Source organism: Pongo pygmaeus, chromosome 8 (assembly GCF_028885625.2).
Source record: "Pongo pygmaeus isolate AG05252 chromosome 8, NHGRI_mPonPyg2-v2.0_pri, whole genome shotgun sequence".
In the NCBI taxonomy this organism is placed as follows: Eukaryota; Metazoa; Chordata; class Mammalia; order Primates; family Hominidae; genus Pongo; species Pongo pygmaeus.
Window position 1 is genome coordinate 124761875 of NC_072381.2, and position 26951 is coordinate 124788825.

General features: G+C 50.5%; 1 protein-coding gene across 7 annotated transcripts in view; it reads left to right on the forward strand.

Moving 5' to 3' along the window:
- Nucleotides 1–26951, forward strand: part of GRK5 (G protein-coupled receptor kinase 5) — a 254503-nt gene that overhangs the window by 160046 nt on the left and 67506 nt on the right. For 6 of the 7 annotated variants that reach the window (XM_054435334.2, XM_054435335.2, XM_063670320.1 and 3 more), the window contains one exon: nucleotides 14775–14887. The exons of the other annotated variant lie outside the window; for it this stretch is intronic. In XM_054435334.2, the coding sequence (XP_054291309.1) occupies nucleotides 14775–14887 (113 nt within the window). The remainder of the gene's footprint in view (nucleotides 1–14774; nucleotides 14888–26951) is intronic. 7 annotated transcript variants of the gene reach the window in all.

Consider the following 26951-nt stretch of genomic DNA (forward strand, 5'->3'; position numbering starts at 1 on the left):
CGTCCCATCTGGGCTTCTGTCCTGTTGGCTTGAGGACTTGCCCTGGTGTAGGTCTCAGCACAGGAATGTGCTGTGAAATGCAATTCCAACACCCTATTAAAGCCAAGCATTTACTTCTGGACACCGGGGACTTTAAGACACACCCTTAAAGGAGCAACGGATTTGTTTTGACAAAAGAAGTGTAAACAGGATCCTGGTGAATAGCTTTCTCATGGCTGCTCCTGCTTTCATCAATTGCATATTTATTGGTGACCTCATAAGTGTCCAGACTGTCCTGGGCTCTACAGGGGAGGCCAAGGGGGTGGCGGAGGAGAGAGAAAATTTACAGCTTAGTTGGGGAGGCAAGGCCAGCTCTCAGGACAGCCGGTGAAGGTGTGAGACAGCACATCAGTTACATGATCACACATGTGGTGCAGCTCACAGAACTGAAGGAACTCAGGGCAGGGGAGGGGCAGCTACTCGGCTCAGCTTTTCTTTTCGGGAAGAGCAACGGAAGGAAGGGCATTCCACATCATTCTCCTGGCCCAGCCACTGGTTGTTGAGGCCCAGTTGATAGCCAGCCCCAGAGCTGCCACAGCTTTCCCATGTCTTTCTATCCTGGAGGCTGGAGCACCCCTGGACCTGAGGAAATTGATTGACCAATAGGTCATTGGTACATCCAGGTGACAGGGGTGCCTCCTCCCCACCGTGGACCCCTAGAGGTTGCCAGATGGTGCCACTGGTGTGATGTCATCCACCTCTCAGGGTCCCGAGTCTTTGTCTGCTGCTGCCATGGATCCCTTAAAAGTTAAAAGATGCAGAATAATTGTTCTGCTGTCAGCAAGAGCTGAGTTCACATCCCAGCTCTGCCTCTTGCTAGCACTGTGACCTTGTGCCATTTCCTTCTCAGCACCTCGATTTTAGGCATCTAAAATGTGGGCTGATGATAGCACCTGTTCTGGAGGGCTGTTGTGAGGATTGCATGAGACATGCATGTAGTGTGCCTAGCATTGTGCCTGGTACACAGGAAGCACCTCGTTCATGTTAGCTGCTATTGTTTCCATTATTATTATTATAATACATCAGGTGGCAAAGTGGAAAGGCCACTGTCTGAACCAAAGCTCATTTCTTTCTGAAAACCAGCTCTACCAAACTCTATAAAGATCCGTGTCGAAAATCCCGACACCACGAGCTAGAATTCTGCTAAGCTCTAGCCTTCCCTGTGTTAGATTCTGCTGAAGCAATGTGCCTCTCTGCCATCTCTCATCTGGAGTGTGGGCATTGGTGAGCTCGTGTGCCTGTGAAACACCCATCTCTTCCTCCTCCAGGACACCAATCCTAGCCTTTCTTGAGTCTGGGGCCAAGCTGAGCAAAGATGGAAGGAGGCTTGGCAAGAGTTGATGTCATTTGACATTTAATCACCAAAGACCCAGATTAGGTCCCAGCGAGTTAAATCCACTGCTCCCTGTTCTTGGGCAGACAGGGTTGGGGTGTGGTCACATGGTTGGCTGGGAGAACTGGAGCTGTATCTAAGACTCTAAGAGCACAGAATAACTGCTTTCAAACATTTGTCCTCTACATCCCAAGAATGACAGCCAAAGGGCAGTATAACAGAAAGACAGGCTTGGTCTCGAAACGGGAATGGCCTCGCAGCATGGTGTTGAGAAAGAATACTGGATGCTCTGCAGGTGAAGTGCTTCCTGTCCCTGTGAGTGCACACGCCAGGGCTGGCTGAGCCCTTGATGGGGATCATGTTGGGAGGATTAAGGGTGGCTGGGGGTCTTGGGACCCTGAGGCGTCAGGACTTTCAGGAGACCATCAGTTGCCTCCACCTTCCGAGGCATTCATTTCTCCAGCTGCTTTTGGCCAGCACAGCCGTGATCCTTGCTAGACCCCGGCCAGCGGCCCAGGAAGAAGCCAGGCGCCTCGGCAGGGCCAGGGCAGGAAGAGCCAGGTCTGCCTAGAAGCTGCTATTTGCCTTGGTCCCTGGCTTGCCCAGCCGTTTCCTGGCCCGGCCCTCCGTGGCTTTTGCTTGATTAGCTCATAGCTCCAGGGGAAGCCAGACCCCGGGCTCTGGAAGGCAAGATGGGCCCCCAGTCCTCCCTGGCAGGCCAGGGCGGTGTGCAGGAAGGATGGGCTGGGCATTGCCATACGAAGTCAACCTGAAATGCACTTGGGAGAGACTGAGGCACTGAGAGGAAGTAACGACTCCCGGCTTTCCTGAAATGAAAGCCAGGGCTCCTTGGCGCCCCTCAGAGCCCCAGGCCTCTGGGAAATGCTGCCTTTAAACTCATGCTTGTGTTGCTTCAGCCGTATTGCCACGTTGCAGGTGCGGGATGGTGGTGGGGGCGGGGGATGGCAGCTGGGTGGGTTTAAAGATCCCCAGCAGTGGTGAACCCTTCTTGGGGCTCTGATGCTGGAGAAAGGCCCCATGCCCTGTGATGTCTCCATTCCCACCAGGCTCACAGCCCCCCTGTGAAGCTACCAAAATGGGAGGCATTTAAGCCCCCCTTGTTCATCAGCCCTATTTTGTAGAAGGGGAAACCAAGGTCCAGAGAGAAGAATGATGGGTCAGAGGTCATGCAGGGTCAGACGTGGAGCTGGACGCAAAGCCCAATCTCCTAGCCCCAGCCCCATGCACCGGTGTGCTTTCTGGAAAGGGGCGTGCCAGGCAGGGCCCCTGGGCTCAGACCGCCTCACTTCTGGGGGTTCTGGGCTTACTGTGCTGCCGCTCCGAGCAGCAGGCAGCCTGGCCCAGCCTTGCCTCCGCCCAGGGACCTGAGCCCAGGGAGCCATGCTGACCCTTTCGTTCCCTTGGACAGAAGCCATCTTAGGCACAGCCCTCATCATCCACTTGGTTCAGGGAGGACTTCACTTCTGGCAGAGCATCAGGAGAACGTGGGCTGGAGATGTATACTCCCCAGTTTGGAAGCGTGTAGCCTCCCTGTCACAGTGATCTGTTTGTTGGTTTGTTCAGTCATTCATTCATTTTAGATAAACACCTGTGCTCCTGCCTGGGTTGGGCACTGATCCAGGTGGTGGGGATGAAATGGTGAGCTGGACCTTACAGTTAATGCAGTGTTGGAATCACCTAGGGAGCTTTTTAAGAAAATCCTGATGCCCTGGAGATTTGGTGCAGTTGGTCTGGGTGTGGCCTAGGAGTTTCACTTTCTGAAACTGCATGCATCTGGATGAAATTTCTTTACAAGGAGAAAAAAGTTTGTAGAAAGAATGTCCTTCTAAGTGGATGGTGTCCCAGGTGCTTTTAGGCAGAGCACAGGTGAGGAAAGGCCCTGGGTGTTCAAGACACAAACAGTGGTCACCACTGACCAAGGCTGTCCCAGGTGCCCAGTCCCGGCTCACTGGAAGATCCTGCCACAGGCCACGCAGGGTAAAACAAACCCGAAGTTCTTCTGAGCACCTGCGCATTCCCCAGACCCCGCACGGAAAGGAGAGCTGTCTGGCAGTCACAGTTCTTTGCTTTCCAGGCTCTTCCTAATCTCAGTGATTTTGCAGCTGTGCTTTTAGGAGGGCTGTTTTCCCCTCATTTGTAAAAACTCGAAAATCTAGACAAATGGAAACAACCACAGGTCACGCATGGGTGTGTTTCCTTTTTGCCCTGGATCTTAAAGCACCAGCACCGCTGATGAGCCAGGTGCCTTTTCTGCGGATGCCTCTTTGGTGTCCCCAGGCTAGCACAGAAGTGGAGGTTGCAGTCAGCCTGCCGGGCTTCTGGGCAGAGGAGAGGGCTCAGAGCACAGTGCTTTGGACCTTCTTTCCGATATGCCAGGCCCCTTCCAGCAACTGCCTGTCCAGCATCAGGATCTACCTGCCATGTGGCCCTGCCGTTCCCTCAGTCCACCCCCCACCCCGACCCTCCGTTTACCCAGCCAGTTCTTTGCCCATTCCCACTGCAAGGAGATATCTAAATTGTTTGCCTTTTTTGTCCTTGATGATAGAGGTCACTGCCTGACTCTGGGGGCTCCATTATTGCTCATGGTGATGGTATAGTCCATGTCCTGTCCATCTCAGCCCCCAGCCCTTCCCCAGACTCCTGGATACCTCCTTGACTGCATCTGATGGGTTCAAGCGAGAGACCTGGACCCTCATCAGAGAGGCAGGGGCCCGCCCAAGTACCCTTCCACCCACCCTTCTCTTCCTTCCACAGACCCACAGACTAGAGCCTTCTTTCCTCCCCACTGTCCCCCCAACACTCCCCCTGCCTGGCAGCCCAGGCCCAGACACCCTGCGATTCAGTGGTTTCACATGTGGCTTCTCCAAGTGCCACCAAACTTTGTGAGACTTGGGCTTAATAATTTTGATCCCACAGAAACGTGACAAGCACAAGACATTCAGTAAAACTAGAGCCCAGAACGAGAGGGACGAATGGCACAGGAAGATGGCAGGGCTTGGTTTGGGTGTGTTTGTGTGACACGCCATATGTCATTTTTTATTCACACAAAAACATCTTTCTTGAAGTAATAGAAGGCCACTCAGCTGTTGCTAACCACATACCAAATGTTTCCTTTTTCCTCTCCTGTGCCTTCCAAGGGGTGGGCTGGGAAGCTCTGCCGTTATCCGTGATGCCATCTCGCCTTTCAAACGTCAGAGAGCTTTTTCCTTGGAGCAAACGCCCGATTGTTTTTTCCAGCTTTGGCAGGAATTTTTAAGAGAAAGCTGTTTTCGAATCACTTTTCTGTTTATTGTTTCAGACCTGAAATACGGCAGAGTGGAGGGCTGGCAGCCTCTGTCTGATCCTCTCTCCCCATGTCCGTTTCCTAAATTGCGTTAGGATCTATCGGGGACCCCCTTCCCCGCCACAGCCCCCTAGTAACCTGGTATTTTGGGAAAATGAAGTTAAATCAAGTAAAATAAACCTTCAGTTGGTGGAGAGTTGGTTCCAGGCATCCCTTTGGACACCCCCCTCCCTCCACCCCCCTGCCCCACTCCAGCCTCACAACCTTTACAATCAACATGTGGTTTCATTTCCAAGGGCCCCAGTGTTAGCATTTCCATTTCCTCAGGAAGCCGCGTTCCGTTCTTGCTCTTACTTCTGAAATTGAACGTGTGTTTTCCTTGGCCCGAGCTCTAGGAGTGCCTGGGGCAATAATGCACACAGTCCCAAGCAGGTTTCAGTGGGGTGGACAGCCCTCCCCGCACCCGGGCTGCGGCTTCTCCCCGCTCCCCATCCCCAGGGATGGCTGCCCACTCTCCCCTAGCCCGGTGGGAGGGCCTGGCTGTGCTCGGGCCCCGTGGCCATCCGAAGGAAGCTGGGCCGCCCTCACTGCCTGTGTCCTCGCCGCCTCCTATTGGGAAACTCTGGTTGCCCTCCAAGAGTCCACATACTGCAGGCTCTTAATTAAGAAAGTATGTTCCCATTTCATGTCACTCGAAAAGAATGAAAACAGTGACAGCATTTATTTATCTTAACTATCAATATCATTCCCAGTCCGCTGGGGGTATGAGTCCTGAAGGAATTGACTGAGTTATGAGATTTGAACCTCGGGCATGTGCTGGTGGGACACATGTGGCCTGCTTCCGAGAAGGAGCCTGGAAGGAAGAGCAAGCAGGCTGGCATGGCCCTGCCCTGCCCTGCCCTCCTGGAGCTCAGGGCCGAAGGGCTCGGTGACAGTGGGGAACTCCTGCCTGCTCCGGTGCTAATGGAGAGTCAAGATTCCTTTTACACCAGCTACCTCCTATCTCCTTTCTCCATCATCGGAGAAGTAAAACCCATCATTTCCTGAGTCTGATAGAGGAGATAGGATCTGTCCAATGGCTGCTGTTTCTGTGGGACCTAGTGTGTGCTGAGACTGGGCCAGGTGCTCACATGTGTTGTTGCCAATCCCCAGCAGCAACCAGCTAACTCTGATGGCCTCAGGTAAAGGGACTTGCCCAAGACCACACAGCCATCCAGAACTGCTCCACTGTGGAGACACTATTGCCATTTGGAGCAGAATAATTATGTGTGGCAGGGAGCTGTCCTGTGCATTGTGGGGTATTTAGCACATCCCTGGCCTCCACCCACTAATCAGTAGTAACCTCACAGTTGTGATAACACAAAATGTCTACAGACATTGCCAAAATTTCCCCCTGCTGAAAACCTCTGAGCTAGGGGATGGAGGTAGGATTCAGACCCAAGCCTGTGCTTGTTCGCCACCCTGTGCTAGCTCTGAAGAAGTCCTCACCCAAACAAGGCAACCCTGCTTGCCTTTAGGATACAGGCAGCGTGGGTAGTGCTTTGGTGTTTCTGAACTATGTACTAATCAGCCATAGATATAGGCGTTCTAGAATATCCATGAGGATCCCACTTCGTGGTGGAGGCTGAGGACAGAAGTTCTTTAATAGTACTGCCCCATCTTGCTCTGGTGTCCTGACAGTGTAGCACTTTACTGCAAAGCCCTTGCATATAGGTTTTCATTTTGAGTCTTCCAGATACTCATTACGTCTGAAGGCTTATTACTCAGCACCAATAAATTGCAAGGGACTGAAACCCAACTCAAACTAACTTCAGGGTTAGAGGAAGTCTGTTGGTTTATGTAACTGAAAAGTCCAGGGGTAAATCTCATGGCTTCAGGTATGGCTGGATCCAGGTCTCAAACATCATCAGGACACTATTTATTATTCTACTTTCTAAAGTTTTGACTTCATTCTCTGACAGGTTCTTTCTATATGGCCACAAGATAGCCACCAGCAACTCCAGGCTTACATGGTCCTAAGAGTTTAAGACTTCAGATAAAGAAAAAGTAACTTTCCTTAGAGTGCCAAAAAATGTTCAAGTAAAGACTCAGATTGGTAAGGCCTGGGCCCTGTGCTCATCTCCGAGCTTGGTGTTGGCCTCACCCAAAGAATTATTATAGGGGAAGGGATGACTCTCCAAAGAAAGGAATACAAGACCTTGTGTTTCTAGAGCAGTTCAAAGTGCGATTCGTGGACTGATTTTACTGGTCTGTGATAAGTACAGAGATGCTTAGAAACACTCATAGCAATTCGATGTGGCTGTAGCATCCAGGTGTGTGATCAGTGGACTCATCTTGTGGAACAGGTTATAAAGCAGTTGGCTGTTGTCAGACTCCCATGGAAAGTTGTGAACAGTGTGAGATTTACGAAAGTATCAGTCCATGATGGATTGGAAATTTAAAAAACTGGTTCTTTTCCAGATAGCTGGAAAAGCACTGCTTTAAACTGGAGAGTATGTTAAAACACAGATTTCTGGGCCCTACCAGTGAAATTCTGATTCAGTCAGTAGGTGATATGGTTTGGCTGTGTCCCCACCTAAATCTCATGTTGAATTGTAGCTCCCATAATTCCCACATGTGTGGGAGGGACCTGGTGGGAGGTAATTGAATCATGGGGGTGGGTCTTTCTCATGCTGTTCTCATGATAGTAAGTCTCACGAGATCTGATGGTTTGATAAAGGGGAGTTCCCCTGCAAACGCTCTGTCTTGCCTGCCGCTATGTAAGACGTCCCTTGCTTTTCTGTCATGATTGTGAGGCCTCCCCGGTCATGTGGAACTGTGAGTCAAGTGAACCTCTTTCCTTTACAAATTACCCAGTCAGGTATGTCTTTATTAGCAGCATGAGAACAGACTAATATAGTAGGTCTGAAGTGGGGTGGGGGGAATGAGAATCTGCATTTTCAGTAGGCTCCCAGGTGGGATGAGTTCACAGTTCTGAAATATTTTGAGAGTTACTGAAATGTGACACAGACAGGAAGTGAGCACATGCTGTTGGGGAAATGAAAATGGTGCGGATAGACTTCCTGGACACGGGGTTGCCACAAACCTTGCCACAAACCTTCAATTCATATAAAAAATGCAGTATCTGCAAAAGACAATAAAGTGAAGTGCAAAAAGATGAGTGTGCCTGCGTATTGTCTGCAGAGGCTTTCACTACAACAGCGAGCTGAATCGTTGTGAAAGAGACCATATGGCCCTCAAACTGCTACCATATGGCTAGTAGTAAATATCTCCTACTAGCCCTTTACAGAAAACTTTGCCTACCCTTCCGTAAGAACCAGGGGGTGAGATGCCAGGTCAGGAATCCCTATTGGGGTTGGATGGAAACAGGTTTTGGAATCCTGGTTAAAACTGACCTCCAAGGTTGACCTTGGAATCTGGTCCAAGTCCTTGTAATCATCTGCATTTGTGAAGCTGGCACGCCAAGAAGCTTTCCAGGTTGAGAAGGGGCTTAGAGGTTATTATTCGAACCCCCTTATTTTATGGATGAGGAAACTGAGACCAAGAAAGGGGAAGTGACTTGTCCAAGGTTACACAGAGAATTGATGGCAGAGCTGAGACCAACCCCTGCCCAGTGCTCATCCACTGTGGTGTCCTTGGCAACAGGCCTGGGGTGTGGTATCTTTAGTGGCTTATAATGATAGGCTAAGAGGCAAGCGAGGTCTCTCCCAAGCACCCAAATCTCACCAGGTGAAGGTGGTGAGGACAGGAGCCCCTTGTCTTGCTGTGCCCTCTGTTGGTTGACGTGCCCTCTGTTGGCTGACAACTTGGCAAGTGTCAGCCCTGTCCTGGGAAGGGCAGAGTTGGAAGTGAGTTGGCTGTGCCCAGGCCCCCAAGACGTGTGTTGCTTATTGTATGTGCATGTGTCTTAGCATGTGGATTTTCAGCCAGTTATATTCATTACCAAGGAAGTGTACTTGCTGGTACGGTTTGGATATTTGTCCCTGCCTAAGTCTCATGTTGAGATGGAATCCCTAATGTTGAGGTGGAGCCTGGTGGGAGGTGTTTGGTCATGAGGGTGGATCCCTCATTGTTGGTGATAGTGAGTTCTTGTGAGATCTGGTTGTTGCAGTGTGGCACCTCCCCTTCAACTCTCCTCTGGCCATGTGACATGCCTGCTCCTGCTTCACCTTCTGCCACGATTGTAAGCTTCCTGAGGCCTCCCCTGAAGCAGATGCCAGTGCTATGCTTCGTGTACAGCCTGTAGAACCATGAGCCAATTAAACCTCTTTTCTAATAAATTAACCAGGCTCAGGTATTTATAGCAATGCAAGAATGGCCTAATACACTTGCTGACCGCTCACTTAACACTACTTGCTGGTTCTCGCCCCTTCGCGCCTCACCTCCCATTCCTGAGTGACATACCACTTTCTGTCTGTTTTCTTTAAGACAGTCTTGAAGGGCCACTCAGTGACATCCTATGGTGGTCTCAGACCTAGCCCAGAATTCTTGTCCTAATTCACCTTCTCCCACACTTCAGCACACCCTCCAGGTCCTCCTGGCATCTCACCTGGAGGTTTCACCTCCCCACTGTAGCTTCTCCTTTCCCCTCCTCCCAGCCTCAAGCCCCATTCTCTCTGGCTTTGACCGTCTTCCCTCTTCTTCACCTGGACTCAGCTTCTCCCCCTGCCTGCATTGCCTGCCCATTCCCATATTCTAGGGTGCTCTCCGTGGCCGCCACGCCTGAAACTGACCCAGCATCATGAGAGGGTGTCTTGCCCCCTCTGCCACGACACCTTCCAGGACACTTCCCAATTGATTTATGCGGTTTTGTTACACCGACATTGTTATGTGGCTTCTCTTTCCAGTGTTAACCATGAATGTGCCTCCCTCTCACGCTGGCCAGTGAGCAAACTGCTAAGGACAAGGACTAAGCAAGTGTCTGGTACCTTGCTAAAGGGACTGCCTGCTGGGTAGACATGGTTCTGTCTGAGCTCAAGGCTGGAATTCAGTGTGTTGCAGGAAGGTGTGGCAATCCCGCCTTCCCAGGCCAGCTGTGGGCATGCCGGGGAGGTGGGGAGTGTCAATCCCTTGAAGAAACAAACAACACATGTCGTTTTCTTGAAGCCAGTTCAGTCCAGCCGCTCGCCAAAGCAGGATCCCAGCCGCAGGAGCTGGTAGCCTCCCTGCCCAAAAGCTGGGGCCTGAGCCCACAGGCCACAATAGCTCCCAAACCAATGACTTCCTCTGTAAATGTCTCAGACTTGTCGCCACCCCATTTTCGTCCCCTTTTCTGTGGGCTGCACATGAATCATTTTTGCTCTAAATTATTGATTTACCAGTCAGACACTGAATCCATTCCAGACTCCTGGCCTGAGAGTCCAGCCCTTTCCTGTGTGAGTCCAGCTTGCCTTCCCAGTGTATCTCCCAGCACCCTCCTGTGTGCATAAGCAGGCCTACCCCCTCCCAGGGCACTCTGCTCCTTCGTCAAGGGCACAGCTCAGTGCCCTGTGGCTTATGATGGGCTTTCTAGACCCTTCCCCTTTCCCAGTCACCTTCCTCTTCCAAATGTCAGATCACAGAGATGATGTCCTCCATTTTTGGTCAGCTGTTAATTCCAAGCCTGTCGCTGGATCAGTAACCTGCCAGTGAGTATAAGATGTGTCCCTTCCCACTGACTTACCCACATATCCCCACGTGTTGAATTCAAGAAGATATCCTTAACATCAAAGGAAACTTCTAGTATCAAAAAGCAGGAGACCTTGGAAGAGAGTTTGTTGAGTGAATGAAGGACCCAAAATAACAAAGTTAGAATGGCTGGATGATTTGTGGATACTTAGGGGCTGAAGAGCTCCCCATACCCTACTCCCTAATGTCTTTTTTTTTTTTTTTGAGACGGAGTTTCACTCTTGTTGCCCAGGCTGGAGTGCAATGGCACGATCTTGGCTCACTGCAACCTCCATCTCCCAGGTTCAAGCCATTCTTCTACCTCAGCCTCCCAAGTAGCTGGGATTATAGGCGCCTGCCACCACGCCCAGCTAATTATTTTGTATTTTTAGTAGAGACAGGGTTTCACTATGTTAGCCAGGCTGGTCTCGAACTCCTGACCTCAGGTGATCCGCCCGCCTCGGCCTCTCAAAGTGATGGGATTACAGGCGTAAGCCACCGTGCCTGGTCACTACTCCCAAATGTCTTACATAAAGCAGCCTCTTTCTGGCTTGGAGGAAAAGATCAATGAGGCACATAGAAAGCAGGAGTTCCATGTTCTAGAAGAGCAAGTGCGCATGCGTGTGCGTGTGTGTATGTGCGTGCATCTGTGTGGACAGTGTGTGCGTGTCTGTGTGTACAGCATCCCAGTGTTCTCCCACCCCTAAAGATAGATTTGGAGACAGAGAGAAAAGTCTTCTGCCCTTGTCCTAGGTGTTTCTCCTCACCAACCCCAACAGACCACACTTGGGAGAAAGGTTGTGGGCAGGCCCGCTTCTAAGCTGGATTTCAACAACATTGCCAGCTTCTGTTGAAACAGATCAGAAAGGGCCCACTCCAAGCATGTATCGTAGAGCTTCTCATGCTTCCACCTTCAATGTCATTGACTTTCCAGAAGCAACCTATACCTCAGGTTTGCTCATGATACATCAAGAACTTTGATTTGCGCCTCTTCCTGTCACCTTGATCATTCCCAAATTCGTATTCTTCCTTCTGTGGCCTCCTTATCCATTTCTGTAGGAATTGTAAATGTTGCACTAGGGATGATTTTGTTTTTGTGTGTGTGCTTGCTCAGAAAATGGACCCGTTGATCTTTATTTGAGGTGAAGAAAAAAATCTAAAAAGATCATTACTGGTCCTTTTATTTCTCTCTAGGCTTCCAACGAGTAGTTTTTTTTGCCTGGGATCCTCTCTACAGCTGGGAGAGGCTCGGAACTGAGGTGCTGACAGCTTGTGTCGGAATCGCATGGTGTTTACTGTGCTGGGAGTTTATAACGGCCTTGTTTCCATACTGACAGCAAATGCCATATGGAGAGAAAAAAAAATCTGTCAAATGAACCCTTAAGGGATCACAATATGGCACATGAAATCTCAAAACTGCTTTTGGAAAAGGTGGGGGTAGAGGGGTACCTTGCTTAAATCACATAAGCAGCATGGTGCTCTCTCCCATAATTGAATAAAAATGGAATTTGACACAAGGTAATTTACTTTGGTTCTGTGTTTGTGCTGGGAAAAACTCGGCTGATTGGGAAAGGATGCAAAGATTTGTTTTCCTCCCCTTGGGGGATTGTGTTGAGTGGGAGGCAACGGGAATGCAGGCTGTATCTGCAGGGCATTGTGCTAACAGGTGCAAGCTGCAGACCTGTCACAGGCCGCTGAGACCAGGTTCCCTACTGTGGCTGATGATCACACTCATCTAGCTTGACATTTTATTACTGTCACTTGAGATCTTGTCTGTTCACCCACACACACTCCTGCTGACCTCTCCAATCTGAGTCCAAGCTCCCTGCGGGCTGGGACCACATCCCTAGGTACCCCTCCCCGTCAGAACCTGGCATACACTGAGGCTAAATGCTTGTTGGAGTGGCTATTTGTGAACCATCTGTGCTGGGAGCGGTGGAGACTGCGCCCACGGCTGAAGGGCAGAGTTTAGGCTGCAGTCCAAGGCTAGTTGGAGCCACAAAACCATTTGAGAGTGGGCCAAGAGGGGACTTGGCAGGTTGCTCATCCACGGTGATCCAAATACTCATTCGGGAGAGAATGAAACGTTTTAGAGTGCCTTCTTCTACATCCGCTACTTAGACCAGGCGAATTCCTCCAAAAAAAACCCTGCCCTCAGGTAGGTTACCCATGAAAGAAGGGGGCCTGGCTGCGGCTCTTTCCAGGAGGCAGACAGCGGAGTGCTGAGGCCGTGTCCCCGTGTGGTGAATAAATGCCCGGGAGGGCGGGGCTGCCTTCAGGGCTCCTCTCTCCGCTCATCTCCGCTTGTGTGCGGGCTGCGCCTCCGTGGGCTCTCGCTGCTTGGGGGGAAGGCAGTCTCAGCAGCCCTCGGCTGACCAGTCATCCCCAAGAGCCCTGCTGGCATCCCAGGGAACAGACAGTGTCTTTCCTGGAAGTTCTGGCAAAAGCCCTGGGAGGACTCCAGGGCCCCCACGGATCACAGGCCCTGACCTGATTGGCTAGAACTGAGGCATGGCCACCCTTGAACCTGTCATTATGGCCAGAGAGAGAGGTCTCTGATTGGCTATGACTAAGTGACGTGTCCATCCGTGACCGTAGCACAGTGGCCAGGAGACAGAGGCCTTTTGATTGGCTATGACTGAGTCACGTGCCTGTCTCCGTAGCATGGGAGGCGTCAGCTCCCCTGTTAGATTCAGAGGCTTGGGTTGAATTGGTGCAGACTGGGAGAAAGGAGGTTCCCTAGAGGAAAGGGAGATGGAACAGACCAAATTACCACATCCATAACGATGAGAAATGGGGTTTATTAATGTGCCAGCGTCTGGTCTGAGTGGTTTCTATGTATTGTCTTACTCATTCTTCAGGACGGTTCTAGGAGTTAGGTCTGCTTACCGTCCGCAGTTTACAGACTAGAGAACTGAGGGGCAGTGTCAAGCCTGTTGCCCCAGGTTACACAGGCGGTGAGCTATGGGCTGGGATTTAAATCAAGGCAGTTTAGCTCCGGAGCCCACACTCACACTCAAGCTACCACGAGGTCCTCCCTCCCGGCAAGCCATAGCTTTACATCCTGTGGATAAGCATTTTGAGACTAAGAATCAAAGTGTGCCAGCGCAGTGGTTGTGTTCGTATCCCCTTGTTGCCTGGCGTGTCTCAAGAGAAATCCTTTCTAGGGGGGATGGTATCTTAGCTCCTCTACACCAGGTAGACTATAGTCATCCCTTCCCTGCAAGTTGCTCTCCTTCTCAGGCTCTATCGCCCTCTTCCCTGTTTCCCACGAACTCATCCGACTGTGTCCCGTGCAGCTGCAACATCGATGGCCTAGTGTTCCGTGCGCCAGAGAGCCTGAGGCAGCATGTTTCAGTGGTTCCTTCGAGTATCTTCCTGGCCGGAGAGAACTTCTTGGAGAGGCTTTAGCATCACTGCAGGAAGAACCAAAAGGGAAAGGGCCCCCATCCCAACTCCAGCATGCCCTTCTGGTTTTCAGAGAACACAGAGGCCCAGAGAGGGCAAGTGAATTGCTTGAAGTAACACAGCAAATGATTGGCTAACACCATGGTCTCTGGGCCTCTTGATGGGAGTCTTGCAGTATTTCCTCTTCAGAACCCTCTTGGCTATTGAGTAAGCGCGGGTGAATTCCTGTCTCCGTGCCTTTAGTGCCTAACTAGAAAAGGCAGGGTTTTCATAATTTGAAGCATCCTAAGACTAGGCTTTTCTCCAGTTGGGCAAAAATGATTTTTAAAAACTGTATCCATTAGGATACTTTGAATTACAAGTAATTTCTAAAAATGTTCAAACTGCCCTAAACAAGGAGAATGTGTTGTCTCATAAATTAGCTTTTCAGATGTGTTTTGAGCTACAGGCATGGTTTGATCCAGAGATTCATGACATCACCAGGGCACCAACTCTACTTCTTATAATTTCCCAGCTCTCACCTCCTTGATGTGTCAGGCTCATCCTCATAGCGGCTTTTCTTGCAGTGTCAAGAACACTGTTGCAGCACCTGGCTTCACACCCACTCACCATGACCTCCAGAGGAAGACAGCACCTCTGCTCCAGTGTTCCCAGGGAGTCTGCAGTCCACTCTGATTCGACTGGCTTACATTACAGGCCTGCCAGCCTTATCCAGTCACTGTAATCAGAGAATGTGATGTGCTTAATGGCCACCAAGGAGATGAAATCACAGTCCCCAGAACTGCTGGCATGTCCATACAGAAATCAGAGCATTGGACCGGGGGTGTGGGGTGGGGAGTAGAGGCTGGGTCATCACTGGTGCCTTCTTCTACACTGACATCTCTCTGAGTCTGCAGAGACCATGAAATGAAGAAGGGGTTCTGAGAGTTTGCCAGTCACCTTCCTCCATCCATCTAGGGCTCTGAGCCCAGATGTGGGAATGACAGGAAGGTCCTGCCTGGCCTTTTCCTGGGTCTCATCACATTCTTCTTTTCTTGTCTCCAGACAGAGATTACTGCAGTTTATGTGACAAGCAGCCAATCGGGAGGCTGCTTTTCCGGCAGTTTTGTGAAACCAGGCCTGGGCTGGAGTGTTACATTCAGTTCCTGGACTCCGTGGTAAGTTCCCTCTCCTGAGGGATGGTCCTGTGGTCCTCTGTGATCAGTGATTGTTTTGGCTCAAAGGAAAAGATAGATCTCTTGGGTTAGAAGAGTGAGGAATAAACTCACTGCTTACAAAATTCCCACTACAGACTTTGATTAGAAATGCAAAATTGTCTGAGGATCTAAACTCATGGGTGACCTTGGGTGGGCCCCCTCCGCTCTGGACCTTAGTTGCTGTTGCTATAAAGTGGAGCCCTATCAGCTCTTTGATTCTGGAAGCCTGGGTTATTATGGGAGGCAGTGCCTGGGGAAGTTAGGCCTAGCCCTTGGATCTCATGGCCCCTTCCTCCAGCTGAGAACCCATTTTATAGAATTCCAAAGCTTTTGTGTGTTTGTACAATTGTTTATTGTCTGCTTCCCCATTAGAATGCAAGCTCCCTGAGGGCAGGACTCTGGGCTTCCTGTTCACACCTGCCTCACACAGTGCCCAGCATCTATGGGCACTCAATAAATGTCAAATGAAGTGCATGGCTGTCAAGCCGGTCTGACACCAGTGGCTCCACTGGGCTCTGGCATGGGTGACATGCCTGACACCATGGAGTGTTCCTTCAGATGTGCTTGTTATTCGTTTGTTTAACAAATGCTGATTGATTGCATGGGCTTTTAAGAAAGGTTGTGGGAATAGTCAGGAGTTCCTCTGCACCTGCCCGGGGAGCCTGGGCACCTCGGTTCAGCCAACTGCCCTTGGGTTTCTATCCGAGGAGGGAGGACAAGAGGGGAGGAGGAGGAGTGGAGAGTGCTCATGAAGGGTGTGAAGTCATCCAGGCCCCTTCCCGCCCCCCCCACGTGCAGGGGCCAAGAGGCTGCTGTTTCCTGAAGGGCCCTCATGCCACCATTGGCTGCAGCCATCCCAACCTCTATCTCAGTTTGGGGGACAACCCTTTAGGGTTTCAAGTCTCTGTATCTGCTTCAAGATCTCGATGTGCATCTCTAGACCCACAAACCAAATTGCCCACTGGACATCTCCACTGAAGTCACAAAGGCCCCCTTAAAGTCAGTAAGTCCCAAATGCACTCAGGACTTTCTCCCAGGACCCCAAAGCTACCAGCCCTGAGACATTACCTGTTCCAGTGACCAGCACCCTACAGTCACCCGAGCCTGAAATCTTTGCACTCTTTGATGCCTTCCCCTCCTCATCCTTCCCCAACCTGATCAGGCTCATGTGCTTGGCTCCTTGACCCTGCCCAGGCCAGCTCCCTCCCCTCTGCAGGCTCTGCCTTGGGCTTAGGGGAGGCTCTGCCTTGGGCTTTGGGCAGGCTCTTGGCGCCTTGTGTATGAGCGATTACAGTAGTTTTCAATCTTAGCTGGGCATTAGAAACACCTGGGGAGCCTTAAAAACACACCAGAGCCTGAGCTGAAGCCCAGACCAATTAATTTGAATCTCTGGAGGTGGGGCCTAGTATTTTTATAACTTTTTATTATGGAAAATTTCAAGCTATAAAAAGTAAAAGTCAACAGAATAGTGTAATGAACCCTTAGGCACCCTTCACCCCACCTTTATGAACCCACAATTATGAACTCACGGCCAATCTTCTTTCATCCATTCCTCCATCCTCCACTCTGTAACACTTTGTAGCAAATTTCACATATTATCTCATCTGTGAACTTTTCACTGTGTATCTCTGAGTAAGAGCTCTTTTAAAAAATAGTACTATCACAGCTTAAAAAATTCTTTCCTATCATCAAATGTTAGTATTCAGATTTCCAGTGTTCTCGTACATTTTATGTGTATTTGTTTGAATTGGTCTGGCTAAGGTCCACACATTGTGATCTGTTGATGTTTTCTTGACTCTAGGCTCCCCCATAACCATCCATCCCCCTTTGTAATGCATTTGTTGTTCCTACAGAAGAGCTTCCCACAGTCTGAATTTTGTATTCTTATCCCTAAGTGTCATTTAATAGGCTCCTCTATATTTCTTTCTTTCTTTTTTTTTTTTTTGAGATGGAATCTCACTCTGTTGCCCAGGCTGGAGTGCAGTGGTACAAGCTCCGCCTCCCAGGTTCACACCATTCTCCTGCCTCAGCCTCCCAAGTAGCTGGGCCTACAGGTGCCCGCCACCACACCCGGCTAATTTTTTGTATTTTTAGTAGAGATGGGGTTTCACTGTGTTAGCCAGGATGGTCTCGATCTCCTGACCTCGTGATCCACCCAGCTCGGCCTCCCAAAGTGCTGGGACCACAGGCGTGAGCCACCACGCCCGGCCAGGCTCCTCTATATTTCTTATACATTGCTAGTTGGATCTACAAACTTGACCAAATTCAGTTTCCCTTTTTGCAGGGTGGAGTGGGATTCGACTTCCTCAGTGGTTTCATGTTCTTCCATCAGGGGGCATATACCATCTGGTTGTCTTTCTTTTTGAAATGGTAGCAGCTATTGCTAGTCTGTACCTGAATCTGGTAATTAACAAGGGCTTGCAACATGGCAACATTCTAATTCTGCCATTCCTTCTTCATTTGCCAACAGAGGCACTTCCTTTTGATGACCATGTGCTGACCCAGTGGTAAAGTTCATAGAGGAAATGGTTGATTCTTTTCTTGCATTAATGCTTCTAAAATACCAAACTGGTTCACTACCATCCTCCAGTAGCAGTAACTGTTTTTAACTCTTGGTTTTAAACATGTTGCGGGTGTATTGTTGCACCGTAGTCATTATCCTGACTGATGCTCATCGTCTCATCAGTGGCTAGTGGGGGCCTCTCCAGGTTGGCTTCTGAGTCCCTGGCTGGGCTCCAGCAGTTATCAGTAGTCTCCTTGCTGTCTGATATGACCCAGGGTTCTGGGCTCATCTTGTACTAGATCCATTGTTTTTCCGAGGAGCTGTGATTCCTTTTACTGGGACATAGCAGTTGCAGGCCACAGTTTGGCACAATGGTTATTACCACTAGGCCATCGATTCTAGCACCTATTGGCATTTTTCAAATCTCCCAGGGGTTTAATATGTATCCAGGGTTGGGAAGTAATGACATCTAGGATAAAGTCTAGGTTCTGAGGCTGACTTACTAGATCTTCCAGCATCAGCTCCTGCCCACCTTTTCACCCTTGGCCTTCCCGGAGTCTTTCTTCAGCCCTGTGTTCTGGCCCGACTACCCACTTCTGGCGTTTCTGACTTGCCAGGAGAGTTCAAGCCTCTTGGCCCTAGCTCCCTCAGGCCTCCCTGCCTGAAATCCTCCCCACGATCCCATTTGCCTGGCAAATGCCTGCTTGTCCTTCTGTCCCCTGTTCTCAGAGGCCCCCCGATCTCCCTCTTCCTCTCTCTCCTGCTGTGCGCCTCTGCTGTGGGTGCTTGCTTCTCACTTGCACCTGAGCCACACTGCTGCCCCGTGCTGGCAGAGGTGGATGATGGACAGTGCAGCCTCCAGAGATAGGATGCCAAGACAAAATGGCTCTGCCACCATCTGTTGGTGAGACCATGGGCAGGTGTTTAACCCCTCATGTACTTTGTGTCTTCATCTGTAAGTGGGGATGTAGCTGTATCTGTTGATGGGCGAGGTGTTAGGTAGAGACTACATGAGTTCCTACTGCTCAGAACCATGTCTGGAATAGCACTGAGGCTCAGTGAACCTAGCCATTGAGGGGTCTGTGTGCCTGTTCCTCCACTAGCCAGAGCTTCTTGGTGGCACAGAAGTGGCCCATGGTCTGTGAATCCTCAGCCCACAGTGCCACACCTAACAGTTGAGTGATGCTCAGATTGGGCCCAGTGGAGGTTGGTGGTTTGCCTAGAGTCAAAGAGCATGTGAGGGGCAGAGGTAGGCCCAGAACCCAGGTCTCCTGGCTCCCAGTCCAGGCTCCTTCCTCTGCATCATGCTGCCTCTGAGGCCATGAGCATAATAAGCCAATGACATGGAATGTTCGAAGGTGAGGACTGGGATGGAAAAAGAACTGGAGCAGGTTAAAGGAGGTTGGGAGTTTGGATATGGGGAGGCTGGTTGTATCATGAAGTAGGATGGTCAGCATTGGAGTCTGAAAAGGCGACATTTGATTGAGGACCAGGAAGTCGTTGGAGGAGGTAGCCAAGTGAATATGTGGTGAAAGGGTGTTACAGGCAGGGAACAGCCAGCACAAAGGCCTGAAGGCACGAGTGTCCGCAGTTGCAGGGGAGGGAGGAGGGGCAGAGGGGGTGGGAGAGGAGCTGATCATGTAAAACTTTGTGCCATCAGAGAACTTTGACTTTGAGTGAAATGCGGGAGCCACTGGAGAGTTTTTAGCAGAGCAGTGGCATGGTCTGACTTGGGGTTTTATTTTATTTTATTTTATTTATGAGATAGGGTCTCACTCTGTCATCCAGGCTGGAGTGCAGGGGTGGGTTCATAGCTCATTGCAGCCTCAACCTCCTGGACTCAAGTGATCCTCTTGCCTTGGCCTCCCAAGTAGCTGCAAATACGGGTGTGCACCACCATGCCCATCTGTGACTTAGGTTTTTAAAGAATCCCTCTGGTTTCCATGTTGGGAGCAGGCTTTGAGGGGCAGAGGTGGGAGCAGGGAGATCTGCTAGGAGGCTGTTGCAGCAGGCCAGGTGAGAGCAGCTGGTGGCTCAAGCCAGCTTAGTAGCCTCTGGCGGTGGTGAGAAGTGGTTGGATTTGAGACTTGTGTGGAAGGTGTATTCTCTGATAGATTGGGGATGAGAGAAGAGTTAAGGAAGACTTCAAAGTTTTGACCTGAACAAATGGAAAGATGGAGTAAGGATAAGGCTGCGGGAGGGTCACCTTTTGGGGAAAATCAAGAGCTCTGTTTTAGGCACACGCGCCTTGGGATGTCCACCAGATCCTTGAGTGGCAAAGCTCCAGGGGAGATGGGTATTCAAGTCCGGCTTCATGAGAAAGGTCTGGGCTGGAAATGGAAAATTGGGAGTTGTCAACTTTTTTTTTTTTAATTTTTATTTTTGAGACTCTTACTCTGTCACCCAGGCTAGAGTGCAGTGGTGTGATCTCAGCTCACTGCAATCTCTGCCTCCTGAGCTCAGGTGATCCTCCTGCCTCAGCCTCCCAAGTAGCTGGGACTACAGGTACACGCCACCACGCCCAGCTAATTTTTGTATTTTTTGTAGAGACAGTTTCGCCATGTTACCATGGCTGGTCTCAAACTCCTGGGCTCAAGTGATCTGCCTGCTTTGGCCTCCCAAAGTGGTGGGATTACAGGCATGAGCCTCCGTGCCCAGCCTTGGAGTTGTCAACATATATATAGCTGGTGTTTAGAGAGCCCTGGGCTGGAGGAGCTCACCAAGGAAACAAATCCACGTGGATGGAGAACCGTGAGGACAAAAGATGCCCCGGACCAAGGGCCCCAGACCGTTTGGAGAAGAGGAGGCAGCAGCAGCTTTGGGAGCCATCTAGAGAGTTGATGAGGCAGAGCAGAGTGAGGCTAAGCCTAGGAGTCAGTGGAATTTTCCAGCCACGTGTTTTGTTAGACACTTATAGTCAGTTTGAAAAGGGGGGAAAAAAAATCCAATGGATGCCCATTTTCATTCTGGTCGTGCCATCGTTCCCTCTCTCTGGGCCTGTACCAAGAGCTGTTTTTTGGAAAGGAAATGTGAGTCTGGCTCCCTGTGTCAGCACATCAAATGCCTTTACATCTACCCTAATGAAGCTGCCACTCACGAGAGGCCGACCCCATCCCTTCTGCGTTTTCATCTGCATCCCTGGGAGTTAGCGAGACTTTTTCATCGCCTGTCTTGACGTCAAATGACCAGCCTCTGGAACACCTCTTTTACACACGGAGACTTTATTGAGTTTTCCAGGGCTGGCGTAACTTCTCGTCTAAAAGGATGGGTTTCTTCCATCCTAACCGGAACCCAGAGGAGGGAGGAGGCGACGGGGTCCTTGGTGTTGCAGTAGTGCCCCGGGTGCTGCCTGACTCAGCCAGCGCCATCCACGCCATTCCCATCTCTCTGTTGAATTTCTACCAAGTAGAGCTTTTAAAAATATCCTGTCCCCGTTGGACTCTGATGTAGTCCCTGGGAAAGGCTCCTCTCCTGCACAGTATTTTTTTTTTTTTTTAAATTTGAGACAGAGTCTCACTGTCTCTCACAGGCTGGAGTGCAGTGGCGCGATCTCAGCTCACTACAGCCTCCGCCTCTTGGGTTCAAGTGATCCTCCTGCCTCAGCCTCCCGAGTAGCAGGGATTACAGGTGCACACCACCACACCCAGCCAATTTTGTATTTTTAGTAGAGATGGGGTTTCGCCATGTTGGCTGGTCTGGTCTTGAATTCCTGACCTCGAGTGATCCGCCTGCCTCAGCCTCTCAAAGTGCTGGGTTTACAGATGTGAGCCACCATGCCAGGCCTTCTGCACAGTCTTAATGTCTGCATTTCTCAAGTCAAGTGAAAGACTGCAGCTGCTTTTTAAAGAGGGCCCAGGTGATTTTCTGGGCAGCAGAACTGTTTGCGCATCATTTACTAGACTGCAGGGGGAGTTTGGCCTTTGCTGTTGGTTGTCAAGGGTCTTCCAGGAACCTGAGAAAGACTTTTCTCCTGCCACTGCCAGCTGCCCTCTCAGCAAGAAATGGAGTCAGTGACCTCAGCCATGACTAGGTCTGGTCTCTAAAGGGCAAAGAGTTTGCCCAGCTGGCCAGGGGATTGAAGAGGGTCCAGGCTAGTGTCATCCCCCACAGGCCAAAAAGTCTTGGGCATCTTGGAGACTGATGGACTTCTCTCTAACCTGTTCCCTGGGAGCCTTGACCAGATGCTGGCTCATTTGAAACCATCTTGTCTCCACACTTGGGTTAGACTTAATGGGTTCAGGTCTCTTCTCTTTGGGATTGAGGGATGTTTGGCAGATACAGAACCAGATTCACCCAGTGCGTATTTATGGGGTGGCTCCTGTGTGCCAGGCTCTGTTCTAGCAGTTGGGAGAACACAATGAACAGGAGAACTAAGTTCCTGCCCTTGTGCAGCTTGCTTTCTGGTTAAATGAAAGATTAAAAAAATAAAGATTTTTTTTTCCTAAGAGATGGAGTCTCACTCTGTTGCCCAGGCTGGAGTGTGGTAGTATGATCATAGCTTACCGTAGCCTCAAACTCTTCGGCCCAAAGCGAATCCTCCCACCTCAGCCTCCTGAGTAGCTGGGACTACAGGCGCAGGCCACCATGCCTGGCTAATCAAATAATTTTGTTTGTTTGTTTGTTCGTTTTTTTTTGTTTGTTTGTTTTTTTAGAGATGGGGTCTCCCTGTATTGCCCAGGCTGGTCTTGAACTTCTGGCCTCAAGTGATCCTTCTACCTTGGCTTCCCAAAGTGCTGGATTACAGGCATGAGCCACTGTACCTGGCCAAGGAAAATTTTGAAGTGAATTAAGCAACACCAGCTACAAGTTAAAATATGTGTTCAGTATTAGCTTTGGGTTTTTTTGTTGTTGCTGTTCTTTTTTGAGACAGAGTCTCACTCTTTCACCCAGGCTGCAGTACAGTGGTGTGACCTCAGCTCACTGTAACCTCCACCTCCTGGCTTCAAGTGATTCTCGTGCCTCAGCCACCCTAGTAGCTGGGATTACAGGCATGTGCCACCATGCCCAGCTAATTTTTGTATTTTTGGTAGAGATAGTGTTTCACCAGGTTGGCCAGGCTGGTCTTGAGCTCCTGATCTCAACTGATCTGCCTGCCGTGGCTTCCCAAAGTGCTGGGATTACAGGCATGAGCCACTGAGGCCCACACAGTATTAGTTCACCTCAAAACACAGTGGCTTGAAACAACAGTCAACCGTTATTAGGTGATGGTTTTGTGGGTCTGGAATTTGGGCATGGCTTCGCGAGGTGCTGTTGGCTCAAGGTCTCTCATGAGGTGAGATATCAAGAAGTTGGCTGGGCTGCAGTCATCTGAAGGCTTGACCGTGGCTGGAGGATCTGCATCCGCAGTTATTCACATGCCTGGCAGGTTGGTGCTGGCTATTGGCAGGAGGAAGCCTCTCCATGGGATTGCTTGAGCGTCCTCACAACATGGCTGGCTTTCTCTGAAGCGAGCAATCCAAGAGAGCATGGTAGGAGCTGCAGTGCCCTCTATGACCTAGCCTTAGAGCATCCACACCATTTCCCTAATATCATACTGGTAGCACTGGTTAGCCCTGTTTCATATGGAAAGAGACTTTCCTGGAGCATGAATAATGAGGCAAGGATTATTGAAGGCCACTTTGGAGGCAGGCGACTACAAATATGAGGTTACAACAAATGAAATCTCATATAGGAAATGCTAAGAGGCATTCCTATCCACTAAGTAGCCTAGACTCTAGGCGATGACATAAAATTAGTGGGCTATCACCTGGCTTCAGATGTGCCTGACCATTTGAAATTTTATTGTGAAATGATCCACTCTGCCTCACCGGGGGCTAAATATTCTGCTTCTCTTGTTTATGAGAATCCAGTATTTGTCTTCGTCTTTCTCTCACTGGTGTGATCCCCCAAAATGGGAAGAGTGGAGGGTGCTTATAGTTTTTCAGATGCACATAGAGACAGTCAGAACAGCTAGGAAGCCAGACCGCGGGAGCAGGGCTGTCTTGAAAAAGTGCCACTTCTAAAATGGGTTTATATAGTGCACGTCTGTGGGATCATCCAGTCTCCTGGGTGCCCCACCCGCATTCCCAAATAACATGGCTGTCCTAGAAGCTGCCATGTTCTTAATGATGTCACCCCCAAGCTGCAGTTGACTGGAGTAGGAGGGGGTCTGTGAGCCAAGGCAGGCCAATGAGTCCTTTCCCTGGAATTGATGGCCTCAAGGGGAAGTTCTTCCCTGCTAGAGAAAGCTTAACATAAAAACCCTGGGAACTGTGGACTGCCATGTTTCCTACACTGGAACAAGCCAGTCAGCACCCAGAGATCATGAGCAACACACACACACACACACACACACACACACACACACACACACCACAGATGATGGGGGCTACAGAAGTGCTTGTGTCCCTGGTTTCTGGGCTGTGGGCCCAGCTGCTTTTCTGATTTCCCCACAATTTGGTTGTTCAGCTCATCCTCAGATTCCAGGAGCCAGGAGCTTACAGTTTTGTTGAACTAGGTTAGGCTGGGATTCTTTTCACTTAGAACAAAAAGAGTAATGAGGAAAGTTAAAGACCTTTCCTGGTAGCCTTTGGATCCTGCTGGATGTGGAGACAGAGAAACAATTCTGAGAGGGAAGGAGGAAAAGCAGCTGGTGGAGGTGAGGATGGGTGGAGCTCTTAGGAGAAGAGTGATGGGGCAGACAGGAAGCAGGATGGCACAGCCCCTCGGTATTAGTCCGTTTTCAGGCTGCTTATAAAGACATACCCAAGACTGGGCAGTTTACAAAAGAAAGAGGTTTAACGGACTCACAGTTCCATGTGGCTGGGGAGGCCTCACAGTCATGATGGAAGGTGAAAGGCACGTCTCACATGGCGGGACACAAGATAGAAGAGCGTGTGCAGCAGAACTGCCCTTTATAAAACCATCAGATCGGGCCAGGCGCAGGCTCACACCTGTAATCCCAGCACTTTGGGAGGCCAAGATGGGCAGATCATTTGAGGTTAGGAGTTCGGGACCAGCCTGGCCAATATGGTGAAACCCTATCTCTACTAAAAATACAAAAATTAGCTGGGCATGGTGGTGTGCGCCTGTAGTCCCAGTTACTTGGGAGGCTGAGACAGGAGAATCACTTGAACCCAGGAGGCAGAGGTTGCAGTGAGCCGAGATCGCACCACTGCACTCCAGCCTGGGCAACAGAGTGAGACTCCATCTCAAAATCTCAAAAAACAAACAAAATATCAGATCTCGTGAGACTTATTCACTATCCCGAGAACAGTACCAGAAAGACCCACCCTCATGATTCAATTACCTCCCACCACTGGGTCCTTCCCACAACACATGAGAATTGTGAGAGATACAATTCATGATCAGATTTGGGTGGGGACACAGCCAAACCATGTCACCCTCTGCCACCAGGGAGCTTATCACTTCCCCTGAGATGGGCGAGCCTGTCCCCTCCCCCTGAGAGAGGCGAGCCTGTCCCCTCCACCACGCGGAGAGATGCAGCCCCCCTTCCCTCCTGCCTTCTCTTCAGTGTTTGACTCTGGCCAGGCCACGATTCACAAGCTGGTGGCTGTGGTACCTCAGGAAATCCGGAGTCACTCCTACCACTTTCATTCTCCACCCAACGTGGACAGGAGTCCATTCTTCCCTCCCTTCTCAGGTTCCATCTCATGTGTTGCCCTGAGATGGGCCAGTGAATCCCTTCTGACTGAGGCCTGAGAGGGCTGCTCAGATGGGATCCAGAGCCAGAGATTAGAGAACACTTTGCCCAGGCGGGCACAAGCTCTGGGGTTGACCAGGTCCATCTGACCCTGGGGCCCCTGGGGAACACCCCCTTCATGCACTGCTCGCCATTCTCACTGGGGAGCATAAAGGAAGCAAGGCAAGTGCCCACCCATCTGAAGCACCGTGCAGGGCATCAGCCAGGTCCTGGCAGAAAACAGATGGCCGGCCCCATGTGTGAATGGAGGAATTTAATTAGGGCCTATTTACAAAGCGTGGGAGGGAAATCAGTAGCTGCTGATGCAGCACCCCTGAGCCTCCACCACCCCGCAACCTGCAGGGCCAAGAGAAGGGACTGACGTGGGATCGTGGGAGAAGGCTGCCCACAGGAGTCGGGTCTGGAGAAGAGGGTCCAGGAGCCTGCGGTGCCCAGGCGGGGACGGAGCCAGCAGAAAACCACCCCACCACTCCACCCCTACAGCAGGGTGGGAGAGGGCTAGAGGGGCTCTGGAGGGGCGGCCCACGCGGTCAGCACAGACGAGAAGCTGGGGCCGTGGGGGTGGATCCAAGTGTTTCTCCAGCGGGGTGCATGGTGAGCATTCTACTGACCAGGCGTGTCGCTTGTCCCTGCCTCAAGGACTCTGGAAAAGCTGACCACATCAATAATTACAAAAGCTGGAGGTGGCAAGACCTCACGACATCTCTGACTTCATCTTCCTGTCAGGGCAGAAGAAGGTCTCCTGGGAGAAGGAGGTGACATCTGAAGTTAGTCTAAGGCCAGGAGGAATTCAGCCCAGACTGCCCTTTCTAAACCCAGGGCCGGCTTCTTTGAAAACGTGGCAGGTTCTTAAAAGCATCTGAAGGAAATGTGTCTTCATAGCCAGGATATATTTTCCCTGGCAGATTCCGAGATTGATGATGCAATTAGGGCAGGCCAAGAGAATGAAGTATTAGGGCTATAAACTAAGATGCACATAGATGTTTCCACTCTTTGGGAGGCACAGATGTAGAAATAATTCTTTGTTCCTTAAGCTCAATGTAATAGTCTGCATTTTGTGTTAGAGCAGCATCTCCCCGCAAAGGCCACCCCTGTGTTTGGCATAAATCACAATGCAGGGAGAAGGCTCATTCAGTGGTGTCTTCCCTGTTGGCACCTGGCAATTATCTGGATTGTGGATTGTCGTGGGTGCTCCCTGGCAACCTGGCTGTCAGAACTGAGCTCTGGGCAGGGAGAGCACCAGGCTGGAGTGCAATGGCACAATCTCAGCTTACTGCAACCTCCGCCTCCCGAGTTCAAGCGATTCTCCTGCCTCAGCCTCCCAAGTAGCTGGGATTATAGGCACCCGCCACCATGCTTGGCTAATTTTTTGTATTTTTAGTAGAGACAGGGTTTCACTATGTTGGGCAGGCTGGTCTCGAACTCCTGACCTCAGGTGATCTGCCTGCCTCAGCCTCCCAAAGTGCTGGGATTACAAGTGTGAACCACCACCCCTGGCTAAGAGAGCTTTAAATGATCAGAACAGCAGAGGTGCCTGTGTTTCGGGGAGGGGACAAGGCCCATCTCTCTCTCTCTGGTTGGAAAGGACTCTCTTGCAGATGGAGGTCACGAGGGCACTCTTTGCATACGGTTTACCTTTCTTTTCATTGAAATCATTGTCTGGCTGCTATTTCCCGAGCTACATCTAATTGTAAAATTCTGGGTTGTTGGCACAAACTCTTACTTGCTGCTTATGTTTGCTGGTTAAGCTGGTTTAAGCTTTCTCCCCCGACCTGGGCAAGGGTTTTCTCAGAGCAGTGGTTTCCAGGGTGGCCCCAGCC